The sequence below is a fragment of the Citrus sinensis genome, chromosome 2, assembly GCF_022201045.2.
Source record: "Citrus sinensis cultivar Valencia sweet orange chromosome 2, DVS_A1.0, whole genome shotgun sequence".
Taxonomy (NCBI): domain Eukaryota; kingdom Viridiplantae; phylum Streptophyta; class Magnoliopsida; order Sapindales; family Rutaceae; genus Citrus; species Citrus sinensis.
The window spans coordinates 31,460,404-31,474,788 of record NC_068557.1 but is presented as its reverse complement, the minus strand read 5'-3'; the positions used below and the strand labels follow the sequence as shown (position 1 = coordinate 31,474,788).

The 14,385-nt window shown below is 32.8% G+C and overlaps 2 protein-coding genes across 2 annotated transcripts; both read right to left on the bottom strand.

Annotated features, from left to right (window-relative positions):
- Positions 1–1,513: 1,513 nt before the first annotated feature.
- Positions 1,514–3,712, bottom strand: LOC102628286 (WRKY transcription factor 71-like). The gene is made up of 3 exons (XM_006467457.4): positions 2,678–3,712; positions 2,368–2,520; positions 1,514–2,197 (listed from the first exon to the last, which is right to left on the bottom strand). The coding sequence occupies exons 1-3, from the start codon at positions 3,100–3,102 to the stop codon at positions 1,822–1,824; spliced, it is 954 nt and encodes a 317-aa protein (XP_006467520.1). The 5' UTR covers positions 3,103–3,712; the 3' UTR covers positions 1,514–1,821.
- A 7,247-nt stretch (positions 3,713–10,959) lies between these two features.
- Positions 10,960–14,385, bottom strand: LOC102628583 (two-pore potassium channel 3). The gene is made up of 2 exons (XM_006467458.4): positions 12,678–14,385; positions 10,960–11,506 (listed from the first exon to the last, which is right to left on the bottom strand). Exons 1-2 carry the CDS (start codon positions 13,871–13,873, stop codon positions 11,359–11,361), a joined length of 1,344 nt encoding a protein of 447 aa, XP_006467521.1. The 5' UTR covers positions 13,874–14,385; the 3' UTR covers positions 10,960–11,358.

The following is a 14,385-nucleotide window of genomic DNA, read 5'->3' as shown; positions in this document are numbered from 1 at the left end:
ATAATCTTACACATACAATATTCATATGGTAATTACTTGAAACTCCAAATGTAAATACACACACACACATAGAGAGAGAGAGAGAGAGAGAGAGAGAGAGAGAGAGAGAGAGAGAGAGAGAGAGAGATCTAACTATCTACTTTGTTATTTTACAAACTACAACATCATTTCATTTTATTAAGGATTTAGATAATAACCTATTCAAACAATCAACCACTGGGCCTTTAACGGTCTTCTCTTTTAGAAAATGTGGGTGGTTTATATGTCCTTCATAAAATCTAATGTCAACCAGTAATATGAGTTATAGTATGATATTCAATATAAACTAGTAAAATGAGTTACGATGTTATTGTAAATATCGATGTATAAGAAAAAAAAATTATTCGAACAATCACTCGACCATTATTCATCACACAAATTGATGCATTATCCATACACAATAACTTTTTTGATTGATTTTGATATATTTAATTTTGTTATTGTTAATGACTAGTTAATCCTGTTCTTAAATCTTAATGCTCTTTGTGGAAAATTGACTAAATAAATAATTCCTCTTGCAAAAGTCTCACAATTCTCGTAATAATTTTTCTAAGTGCACCGAGTATGAACAGCTAGTAAGTAAATTGAATAACTACGCACATAACCAATTATTGATCGACATAAAATAATTCACACGTGAGGCACGCGATGTATCTTATACGTACAAATGAAACATGTATGCGTATTACATATGTTTTTTCTTCTTTGATGTGCGCATAATATCTTCGTGTATATATATATATATATATAAGACGAGGAAGCCAAGGAATCAACCAAATTAAGCTCGATCAAATCATTTTTGTTTTTGGTTTTCTTCTTCTTCTTTTTTTTCCCGAATTTGGCCCGAAAAATCCAATTATGCAATCATATTCCTGAATTAATGATAAATCAAACCAAAATTAAAAACAAAAATGACAAACCATTGATTCTAGCTACTGTGTTATAGACATAATCACAGATAGTTGATTGGGAAGAAAATTCGGGCTTTTATATTATCTCTGTGTGTGTTTATATGTGTGTGTGTGTGTGTGTGAAAACTACTAATATACGGAACTAATATATATATATATATATATATATACACTTCAAACTTGTAAGCTACTTTTTTGGTGATTAGTCGCAAGTTGAAAAAATCAAGTGGTGTAAATTAAGTACCAAAACAGAAGGTCAAAAATACCTGCATTTAATTTCCTGCCATCCTGCCTGATTGAAGAGGTCATAAAACTGACGAATAAAGCTAGCTAGTGCAATATTCAACAATCTAAGCTTGGCTGCGCGACTAGAATCCTGAAAAGCTCTCCAAAAATGGCGTTTTCTAACTTTTGGAGACAAATTGAACATAATATTTACTTCAATACACAGGGAGAAAACTCTGGCAATTCTTCATCGATCATATATAAATGATAATTATAGTTCCATATATATCGAGGAGTAATTGTATACACATAACATATATGGGCAGGCTTCCATAAAATAATACAAATTAACACCAACAGCAGGCTATATATATAAAATACAAATTAATTATCGCCAGCATCAACATATTTAATTTCTCCCATTGTATGTAGAAAAAAACATCCATCGATCTCAAAGACGAGGATGCTGCAAAATACATATAATTTAAGGGGCAAAACAACAGTTTCAGTTTGGATTCGTTCATAGACGTGGTTCTCTTTAAATTAAAAGGTTAGAATATAAAAGTCTAAGTAGCCGCCTGTGGGCATAGTAACTAAGTACATATCTACAAATTAAAGTCAAGGATATGGAGAGAGATGATCGGATTCATGGCTCTCTTTTGAAGAACACTGAGGGAGCTATGTCTTGCAAAAGACCAAAATTATCAGGAAGCTGATGATCGTCAAGAGGGTGTGTAACAAAAGCATTAGGGCCTGGAGCAGCAGTTTGGTTATGAGTCATGGCAGGCATCATATTACTGTAACCTAACCACTGATCTGGTGGAAAACTTGAGACATTCATCGGCGTCGGCGTGAGCATAGATGAGGATTGGAAAATCCCGGCAGCGTTTCCTCTCAGGGTAGTGGGAAGTGGATGGCTATGTTGGCCTTCATATGTTGTGATCACAATTGATGGATCCTCATATGATCTCTCCACTCGCTTCTTCACTCCGCATTTCTGAGTGGTGCACCTATAATAGCTTCTGCGCGCGCGCGCACACACACATATATAAATGTGATCATATATAAATGTGATCATGAAAATATATAGTTTGTTGACTGCTCGTAGGATGACCAAATTAATTCTTAATTGTATTATCAAGCTTAATTTCCTTTGCGTGTAAAGATGGAAAAATAACAATTAATTAATTACCTTGGAAAAGGGCTATTCTTGACAGCCTTTTGTCCGTATTTTCTCCATCGATACCCATCTTCTAGATGATCAACTTCGCTCTTCGTCATGAACGCAACTCGCGGTTCCTTTTGCTTTTTCTCTCCTTTCTTATTATTCTTCTTTTCTCTGCCCCTGTAGTAAATTATCAATTAATGCTCAAATTATATAATTAATTAATCAATCAAAAAATTAATTAACAGTTGCACTACTATACGTGTGTGTGTGTGTGTGTGTGTGTGTACATGATGAAGGTCGAATTACTAAGTAAATATTGTTAATTAAAACTTACATTTTCTTAGAGCTCTCTCCCCCGTGACCGTGATCTTTTGGTGATTGCAGGGCTTGGTCATCTTTTTGAGTACTCTTGCCAGAATGAGAATCTTCTTCACCGCCAGCCTCTGCAGAAGAAGAAGAGATTGAAGAATTCGGAATCAAGAGATCTTTAACTTGTTTTTGGTTGCCTTCAACCGAAGAAAACACTTCGGATGAAGAAGGCGACATGCCCGTGAAGGCCTTTTCAAGTGAATTATAGTCCATGAGTCCATGAAAGCAGTCGGTGAAGTTCATTTGTGAAGGATCAAACTCCTGTGGGCTCACATAATCTGGTGATGATGAACTTGCAGCTACGGAAACACCTGGCCTGGCGGCCGCTTCAATGTTAACATTAGGTTGAAATAGAGCACGATAGTAAATATCCCTAGATTCATTAGACATGGAAGAAGAAGAATAAGAAGAAAAAGGAAGAAGTAAAGAGAGATAGCTAGCTAGCTTATTTGGTATGGACTCTTAGTTTAATTTTGTTTTGGACTTGTGATTTCACATATAAATATTCATGTCGTTTTTTGCGTTTCTTACACAACACAACACACACATGTATATATATAAAATTAGAATGAGAGAAAGTCTATCTTGAGCGTTGAATGAGACTTTTGTTACGCCACTTTTATAAAGAGAAAAAGTTGACACATCTCCTTTCCGATAACATGACCATAAAATAAAATGGCCTCTCATGTGGAAACATGTCCATGCCTAGCTTGCGAGATCCTACAATTCAAAATGAAATGTAAAATAAAAATAAGAAGAAGATACAACCATATATTAGAATCACTAATGTATGTTATAGACCAGTCCGATGAGGGAGAAGTGAAGAAGGCGTTGAATTGAATGAACGGTGATCAGCGTTTAAGGGGAGCTATGAGACGGACATGGCAATACGAGATAAGAAGTCAGCGGAGACTAGCAGTAACCGGCGAGAGTCAGTCAGTCAGTCACGATATGTGTAATGTATGGCTCTTCATTTTTTATGAGATGATGACGACGATAGGAAAAATTGGTCAAAGTTTCAAAGTTCACTATTATCGTTATCAGGCTTACACGTGTCTAAATTGGCACCGGCTTTTGACCGTAGCCGACAACATGATCTGGCACGTGGGAGACCTTTAAAAGTTTAAGCTGCTTTCTTAGTTCTCACAGTGATCATGGCCCATGGGCCTCTTTGGCCTGTCCTGCCGTCTGCAACTGCTGGAGCCTTTTCCCACGTCACCATCTTCGTTCCAACTGTACGTTTGACTGAACTGCTGTACAAACTTTTTGGTCTCGCACTTTCTGGTCCCATTCCTCATCGACACACTACAATTTATATGGCTCTTAATTAGCTTCTCTATAATATTGAAATTTCGACTTTCGTTAGTTACGTATTTGAGATTAATTCTTCAAATTTGATAATAATAACTATTATTATTATTTTTTCAAATAAAAAATCCCATTCCTTTTAATTAGCTTGAAAATAAATTATTATTCTTTCGTACAACAAATTAATGCGCAAACGTAGTTGGCGTACTTTCATTTAATTTTCCGGCGAGAAATGTTGTTTGTGAGTTAAAAGAATTGATGATCATTCAATATAAGTTTGTTGGGTAATTTGTCGTTGACATTGCCATTCTGTTTTTATTTTGCAGCCCAAAACACCAATTTATGTGCACATAAGCAATTAGCATTAATATGGAGATGTAGACGCTCGTATGCGCCCCGGGTGTGCGCGCGCACACGTGCATGTATGTGTGTGTGTGCGTGCACGCGTGTGCGCGTATGTATGCATATATATTTATATAATTTTTGTTTAATGACGACATATACATTTTAATAAAATAAAAATGTTATTAACAGATAAAAAAATATAATTTTTAATGTATTGAATTTTTTTTTTATTTTATAAAATGAGGATGCCTATATTGCACAAATTAAATAGAATTGAGAAATTGCCAAAATTTAGAAATATTGGTTAATTAGTAGTAAATTCTTTATATTTAATCGTAGCCCAAAACACCAATTGATGTGCACATAAGCAATTAATGTTAATATGGAGATGTAGAAGCTAGTATGCGCCCCGTGTGTGTGTGTTTATATATATAATTTTTGTATAATAATGAAATCTTCATTTTAATAAAATAAGAATATTATTAACAAATAAAAAAATATAATTTTTAATGTATTAAATATTTTTTTTTTTTATAAAGTGAGGATGCCTATATCGCACAAATTACATAGGATTGAGAAATTGTCAGAATTTTAAAATCTTGGTTAATCAGTAGCAAATTCTTTATATTTGATGAGTTCGTTATATCTAGAAGTTTTTTCTCTTATTATTTAAAATAAATAAATAAAGAACAATCGTCTCCCTTCCAATGACAAATTGGAAGAAAGCACACAAATCAATTTTCCGGCGACAATCATCAAATGACAAGAAAATTTAAGGCCGTATATTGCTAAAGCCACCCCTTCATGAAGCCACGACAGAACTGATCAATAACACGAATGAAGTTTTGAAAAATCAAGAAACATTTTGCTGTTTCTCATCAATTTTATCACCATTTTTGTGAAATATGTACGTGTCCTCCAACGTGCATCGTCTTTAAAGAAACGGTACATGCATTATTTGATTATTGAGTTTTTTTTGTGCATTAGTTATCATGAAAATGAAATAAAATGTATTTCAACAAGAAATACTTTCACATGTTTAATTATTAACTTACCTCAATCATCTGACATTGATGGGCTGATATCAAGTTTTAAATTTTGATAAGAGTTGGCTTAATCACTAGTTTCGGAGGGACTCTTTGCTAATGCTGCTAGTTGTTATTCTTCTCAGTGACCATTAGTTTATTCTTCATTGTGATGGTTCCTCTAGGAATCGTTCAAAAGTTCTTACTTTCTTATCTCTCTAGCTATATGTTTGACTAGATTGCACTTTTCTTGTATTTTTTTTTCTTCATTTTTCTGTGTGTTTAACATGCGTTCATAGATTGAGCAAAGTTCATCACGTCTCTCTATTATAGAATTTTCCTGTTATTATTATTATTATTATTATTTATTTATTTATTTATTTGGGTTCAAAATGAAAATTAGTAGTGTTTTGAAATGGTAAATCAAAGATGATTCACTTAAAAATATGTGCAGTTGCCGTTAATTGTGGCTAGTTGTTTGGGTTACACGACTGCTGGTGTCCTCTTCCAATGCCTGCGCTTTTCACACAGTGCTTGTTGACAAATTTAAACTTACATAATATATACTAATCCTTCTTAAATCATGACCTTCTGATTTAATTACGGAAAGGCGTAGACTAAGTTATACATTTGACTCCACAATTGTCACATTTATTCTCTCACATATCGCTACACAATACCCACTTCAATTATGACGTCTACCTACCTTCTCATATTGTTGGTTGTTGCCTTGGTGGGTATCAAAATTGTACACTTATTTATTCTTTTTTAATTGCAAATTATGTCCTTTACGTATTGAAATAGGTTTTCTTTAATTATTTTTTTGAACCCAAAAAAAAAAAAAGACAAAGACATAGAGAGAAGAACCAAATGGTTCAATTCTGTGCACTACAACTAGATCTATGACAGCAGGTGTGATAGATAGTATAAGTCATTTGACAATATTTAAAAACACATCATTCTATTGACATAATTCTATCTTAGATTGAACTTAATTACATGTGAATATTTTAAAAAGTATGTTCTGTTTAAGGAAAACAAAGAAATGTGACATGTGAAATAGGACCATCACTGTGTCATGTGTATATAATTTTTTTTTTCCATTGCCTAATATTAATGATAGTACATAACATTTATAACAAAGTAGTACATAACATTTATAATAAAGTACTGTGTTAGTTTGTGACATCTAATCTACAAGGTTAGTATTGGGTTATCGTATATTTGAATTTGATTGGATACAGTTAGAAGATTTTTTTTTTTGTCTTAACCACGAGGTATTTTGGGGAGAGTTCCAACTGTGGGAAGTACCTTTAAGACCGTACCACAACTCAGACTATAAATTTCTACTCGAACCGGGAGGCACATATTTGAATTTAATTAAATACAATTAGAAGATTTGATCAACCATGTCTGCACCAATAATGAAACCTATAGTGCAAATGCCGTATTCTCGTGGAGAATTAATAATAATAATACATAATTTGTGGGTAAAATTCCAGTGGACGATTGCTTATTGGAGGGTGACTTTTGATGATGGCTAAGGTTTGAATTGACAAAACAGCATGAAATTGTTGACCTTAATCTGTTGCATTCATTATATTTGGAATGAGGAGTATGAATATGTGCTAATAGTCCCTATCAATGCACAAGAGGGCAGGTTTTTGTTAGGTGTACACACTGAAATAAGAGTCTTTGGATGGATGTCGACTCCATTAAATCACAAATTATTTATTTGAGGTTTAAGAGTGTTTAAAAAAAAAAGGTTAAAACTTTTATTTATTTTATTTAAAAAATTTAGTTAATATTGTTATTTATTTTATTTAAAAAACTTTATTTATTGTTATTTATTTTTAAAATAACCTTTGATAAAAATCTCCTATCCTACAACATATATAAAAAGTAAGAAAGGAGTGGCATTCAAAATTCGATTTTGAAAATCATTTTTATATTTAATACAATTTTTGATGTATCCTCATATACTATTAAATCCAAAATTATCTCTATTTATTAGAAAATAAAATTATTAACTTTAAAGAGTTTATTATTATTACTAATTATATTAAGATAAAAGAATAAAAATAATAATATAAATATTTATTTTAGTTATTAATCATTATATGTACACAATAAAAGATATTTTATATACATGTTTAAAAAAAATTTAATCTAACGTAACATTTAATTTAGTCATTTATATTCTTACAACAGTCTAACAGTAAGATTAACTAAATACATACGATTGTTTTTAAGACTCAAAACACTTTTAAAAATAAATTTTACCAAACATTTAATTGATTATTTTCACAGCTGATTATTTCTACAGCACAACTAATGACAATTATTTTAAAAGTTATAGTATTACCAAATTAACCCTTAATTTAGTTATGGGCAAAATGATACATGCACCCCCAAGGTTTGGGAAAATGGTCACAAAGACCTCCACGTTTTAAAAAATGGACACCAATATCACTACTTAACCATAATACCCTTTGGATTTAATAATTAGAAAAATGACTTTGAAGTTTTTTAATTAATACAAATTTAATATAGGTAATATAATATGTCTAGTAGACTAATAATATTAAGTTATTTTTAACATTTGAAATTATATTAACTATTAAATTATTATAGAGATTTTAAACAAATTTTTGGGTTAAATAGATTTTACAATTAACAAAATATCTCCCTATTAATAATATTAAAATTATTATTTTATAATATTCAAAATAATTTTGATTTTAATTTATTTATTGCAATATTATGTTTCTATTTATTATTAAAATTACTTTAATATAATAAATTTGGTCTACTAGATTGTAAAATATAAAAATATTTTAAATATTAAAATCATTTTAAAATGTTTATAATATTACATTTATTTTAATGGCATATATCTATTCATTAAGTCAAAGGGCATTATTATTAAAAGGGGATCTTGGTATCCTTTATTGAAAATTTATGGTCTTTGTGACCATTTCTTCACAGTCTAGGGGTGTAGGTATTATTTTTCCTATATTTCTGTTTTTTATTAGACCTCACAAAATACAACAAAATTCATTAATTTCATTAATTCGGTGGTGAAGGGGAAGAAAAAAATTGAAGTTTTGAAAGCTATGCGACAACTTGTACGCTCCAATGTCAATTCCACACTTACGTTTAATTTGGCAACTTTGTGACAACCAAGCAACCTATTCTAATCATAATGGATTCTAATTTTAGTATGGCTTGAAAAGAAATCTTACAAAACGATTTATTTGAATATATATGAGTTTAGTTTAGAATTCATCCCACCCTCCACTCTTTTTTATTAGTTGAAATTACACAATTAAGGACTCATTCAAATCCGAAACTTCCTATTTAGGAAAAGTAATATCAATTAATCATTTGAAAACAACCCTATTAATAAATTAAAGATGAACAAGATATATATCTCTTTAAAACGTTATTGAAATTATTTGAACACCCAACCAGGATTAGGATCCTAGGTTCGAAGATAAAGAAAAAAAAAAATCATGTAACGTCAAAAATCTGTTTTTTTTTTTCACATATTTTTAATTATATGAATTGACTTGAAAGTGAAGGTACATACACCGGTCCAATCGCGAATAAACATATACTCCACTTAGAATTATTGTTCCAAACTTTTTTTATTTTTTCTCTTAAACAAATACAACTGGTTTCATAAAATATAATTTCTAAATTTGATAAGCAAAGCTTGTCTCTTAGTCCCCTAACTTATAATGTGAAAGGGATATGGATTGTTTGATTATTTCGTCAGTCAAAATTTCTTTTGACCCATTCTAGATTCTGGCTAATTATTTTCATCTTCTCAATTCTAATATATATTTCATAATGTCAATGTGCCCCACCACCATTCAACATAATAATAATAATAATAATAATAATAATAATAATAATAATAATAATAATAATAATAATTCTAACAACAATCACAACAACAACAACAATAATAAGGGTTCAAATATATTAGAGTTGCTATAAGGAATAGCCGTACGATTATAACCATAGTCTGATGGTCAAATGGAGTGATTATGATCGTATGGTTGTTGGAGTTATTCTAAAGTGGAGCATTTCCAACATAGTTATGTCCTAATAATAATAAGAATAAGAAGAAGAAGAAAATGTACAAAAACTTATTTTAACCAAATTATACATGCAATAACAGTAGTTACACAAGATAAGAAGGAGTTGACTTGTCCATTTTCGAAAGCTTTTTAGTAAACGCCATGAACTCAATTATTTTTAGAGACCATGTTTGTTCACTCAGTCAAGGTCACTGAAGCCAGTTTCACTTGAATTCAAAAAGGTTGTATTATGATTCTTCATTTTAATTATGAGTTATTTTATGCTAAGAAAGTTTACAAATAAAGAGACCGATGACTTTGTCTGCATGCACCTGTTACTGTGCCATGGTTGTTATTTCATTGTGGGGTAATTCATGTAAGCGGACATAAAGAGATATTAAAGGAGCTATAGCCAACTAGCTTGAATTGGGGGATCATACAAAGATTTTTATGAAACTTGGAAAATTCAAAGTTATGATATCTATTGAATTTTGTGAATTGAACAAAAGGGTATTGCTTTTATCCCAGTATCAACTAATAATCGAGTGATTAGCTTTTGAATGAAGACTTCTAATGAGTTTTCACTATAAAAAAATATCAAAGTTCAATGAACATATACACTTTGGGTCGTGCATGGACTAGTTGAAAGGTCAAGCTAATTAGGAAAAGCTTGGATGATTAATACAATACGACGCCAATTAATTATTGTCCAAAAGTAAATTGCTTTAGCTGTTTCGCGAAAAGTGCCTTTGATCAAATTAAGCTGCTCCTAGTCTAGAGACAAAGCAATACTGGCCTACCACCTTTGGGAGATTTAGGGTAACAAGGCAAAGCCAGGACGCATGCAATTTGCAAACCCTCTGCTCTACAGTCTACTACGCTACTCATTTCTGAACCAAAGTAGTCTGTATGTGAGATTGTTTCTACCTCAAATAAACGTTAAACATTTTGAGATTTAAAAATAAATTACTTAAATATCGCATTTCATTGAAAAGGTTATGTAGCTTGAATCGCTGCGGCAGGCAGTGAAGTAAGCTTTTGGGAGAGCTATTAACTTACATAAATTAAGGCATGCAAATTAATTAAATAGAGCATCATGTTTCTAGACCACTTTAATTTCTACACAAACTCTGTGCACGACAGAAAGATTGTTTAAAATCATTACCTAAAAGTTTGTATGATTACCGCACAAATTATGCAAAGGTCAAGTAACCTTTCATCAGCATATGGCAAATTCAGATTATGGTCAAAGCTTAAAAGGTGGCACCAATCAACTTTGGAAAAAGGTACGTAGGGAGAATAAAAACTTCTACAAACACATCATGGCGTGGAATCATCATGGTTCTAGAACAAATAATTGAGTGCTGGTGTAATCTTAATAAAAGAGCTGTGTAAAATGTGGGAAAATAATAAGGGTCTTGTTGAGTTAATCAACTCCGAAAACATGTGGAAAACACCGCATGAGTGACGAGGCAGTTCAGTTCATGCAATTTAAAATAATTTATACACTCTGCAGAGCAACGAATAAGCTCAGAAGCAGCAACATCAAGAATATAAAACTAATTAAAGTCTCTCATGCACTTACAAAAGAATAAATTCAATATGCCTACACTAGCAGAATGTTTGTACAACGCCATCTAAGCCCTCACTAATACAGTCATCCATCTACTCGAGGGATAGGAAAATTGTGTGGATTGTGCGCATTTGGATTCAAAAGCTGGTTAATGAACAGGCTGACGTGCAAGAGAATAACTAATCAGACATTTAAGCTCATGGGGGCATTATAAAACTAGTTCAACTTGCATTCTGACCAAACCTTCTTTCAATTTACAATTGCATGTTGTATGGAACTTGCTATTTAAAGCAAGGATGCTTTTATTTCATTTATTAGCCTCCATGAGATCAGCAAGAGTTATCTTTCCACAGTTGCCAGTGTCTAGTCTATCAAACTTGTGGCATATCTGCATAACATCCTTCTCTGATATCTTTCCCATCTCCTTGAGCTTGTATATGACATATTCTGATTTACTGCAAAAACAACAACAGAACACTCTATAAGAGTCTAATCATCAACCTGCCTATTTCATGTTGGCTTTGTTTCTAAATAAATGAACGGAGAATAAATGATTACACAAGCGTTGAACGTTGAGGAAATCCAGAAAAGCAAAAACAAAGTAGGCAGAGATTACAGATTTAGACTGCTATTTGACAACTTACTCGCAGTCATGGGAAGGATGATGAATAACAAAGAAATGAATCAGCATTGGAAATGCAGGGTTTAAGTTCTTAAATAGATCATCAAGCTTTTTCAAGCATAGAACACATATTTGAATGCCAAGCTACCCAAGAAAGTAAGAAACTCCATAGATCACAAAAATTGCCAAGTATGAATGACATAGGAAGTTGAAGGTTACCATACAATCTGTAATACCCATATCTCATTACATGAATCACTTGGAATGTTTTTCCTTGTTCAGAAGAGCAAGGATGTATTAATTTGTAAAAGTTGAAGTCTTTTGAGATGATGTTAGAGTGTCGATTTACTTCTCCTTTCAACCAGGACGAATTGTCGAACAATTCCCAGCAGTGTCACAAGAATTGGACACCTAAAGCTAACAGGAGAAATTGATGTTTAACTTGATTCTGTCAAGCAGCACTCTCAATAGTGAAAAGGGGAGAGAGAGGCCAATACCAAACGTAAATGCACATCACTAGAATCAAAGAGCAAGCAAATCTGCAGTCTTCATTACTACATGAAGTTGTAAATTTTCTATGAATAATTTGAAATTCAAACTTCATATTTGGAACTTGGAAGCACTGAACACAAAAAGTTCAGTAAGAAAATTTTTGCAACATTGAAGCTAAAACTGAAATATTTAAACTAGTGTTAAAAAATGAATTTTAGGTTCAGATAAGGTAGAACTTGGCACAATTTGCCGTTGTCTATCACATCTTAACATAAGGTATACCGCACCACATGACTCCCGCAATACCTTTAGTAATCATCAGACACATAGTTTAACAGATTCCAGCAGTACATCAAAGCAATTTACCAAACATGAAGCTATTTATACCAAAAAAAAAAAAAACACTCAGACAAAGCTTGATTGAACATTAAACTTCAAGTCAGCAAATCCCAAACAAAGTGAGAAGATGAGAATGCATAATTAGGGCACACAAAATTACGAGTATAACATACCTCACAAAACCATTGTTGTCAATATCAGCAGCAAGAAACTCAGCCACGGTCATGTCCTGACCAAGTACCCACTTTGCCATCTTCCTGTGCCGCTTATCTACTCTGGCCTCAGCCAGATACAAAAATGCTCGAGCAACTGCAAGTGTGGATACAAGCAACCAAATGGAAGCAAAAAGTCGACCTGGCATTGACTTAAATGCCCTGTCCCCATAGCCTACTGTGGTAACCGACATAACTGAAAGATAAAAGGAATCCAACCAACCAAGCTTCTCAACAAAATGCATAACACCAACACCAATTCCGATACAAAGAACCACAACACCAAGTGCCAATGCCACCTTCATTCTTATCCTCATCCTCCCTTTTTTCACATCAATTATATATGATCCTGGAGACTCCTTATGACCACCACCCTTAATAGTTCTCAACAAATAGTTCTCTTGCAAATCAAGCACATAACTAACCATCCCAGTAAGCAAAATATCAACAAAGCCAAATCCAACCAACACAAACAAGATTGAAAACACCTTAGTTGGCACAGTCCTAGGGGTAATATCACCATAGCCAATGGTACACATTGTGACAATACAAAAATACAAAGCATCAACAACAGGATGAGTCTCAGAAGCAGTAAAATTATGACGATTAAACCAATAAATAGTGACGCCCAATGATAAATATAAGATCAAAAGCACAACAGCTTGCCTAACAATAGACTGAGAACCGAATTGAGGCTTAGGAACAGCATCATGGTGCTTTAAATCATTGATGACAGCCATAGCGGGTGCAGTTTTTGACCTGTGAAGATTGCTCTTGGCAAAAGCATAATTAGGATCAATTAACCAAGATTGAGGTGATTGCAATTGTGAAGATTGTTGCTGCTGCGGCAACAATACTGCATCTTGAATCGAGGATGACTGTTGCAGACTAGATGAATCTCTGGAAAAGAAAGAGGTGCTGGAAGAAGAGGAGGCACTGGTCGTGGGCGACGCGAGTGAAAGAGTCAAGGCATCAACAATGGGAGAAGCATCTTTAGGAGACGTAACAGGTCCAAATATGAGTCTATCTTTGAGCTCTGAAGGAGTTATAGGCATTGGAATTGAGATTTCTCCATCTTCTGGAAGTGGAAACAGAGGAGGTGGCGGCGTCGGTTTCTTCCTCGGGCTCAAATAACATAAAAGAGGTTCTTTTTCCATCCTCACAGGTAAGCCAAGCCGGAAAAACGCTTTTACTGGCAGAAAAGAAAAGATTCAGCTTTTATAACCCCACCTTATTATTATTATTATTATTATTGGGTGGTTTTGGAGAACTGGGTTTCTCAACAAACAACCAAACGATCAATTTTTTTTTAAAAAAAATATATATTTAAGGATGGATTTGGAGATGGTGACTGTATTTGTGTAAGTTTGTGGAAGTGCTTTTATTAATTCTGAGGATCAAATTAAAAGGATTTTATTTTCTTTTATATTTTTGCATTTATATTGTAGAAGAAGACGATGAAATAAAAGCTTTGAGAAAGTTTGGATTCGATCTCGTGTTTTGTGGCCGTCGTTTTTTTTTAATGGAAAACCGCCGAGCAGTTGAAAGAATTAAAAGCTGAAACTCCTTAATCATCGTCCTCAACGATAAAAAGTTTTGGTTTCTTCTGTCAAATGATTGTGAAACACGCGCCAGTTGATGGCGAGTGCGTCATGTGAATCTGATTACA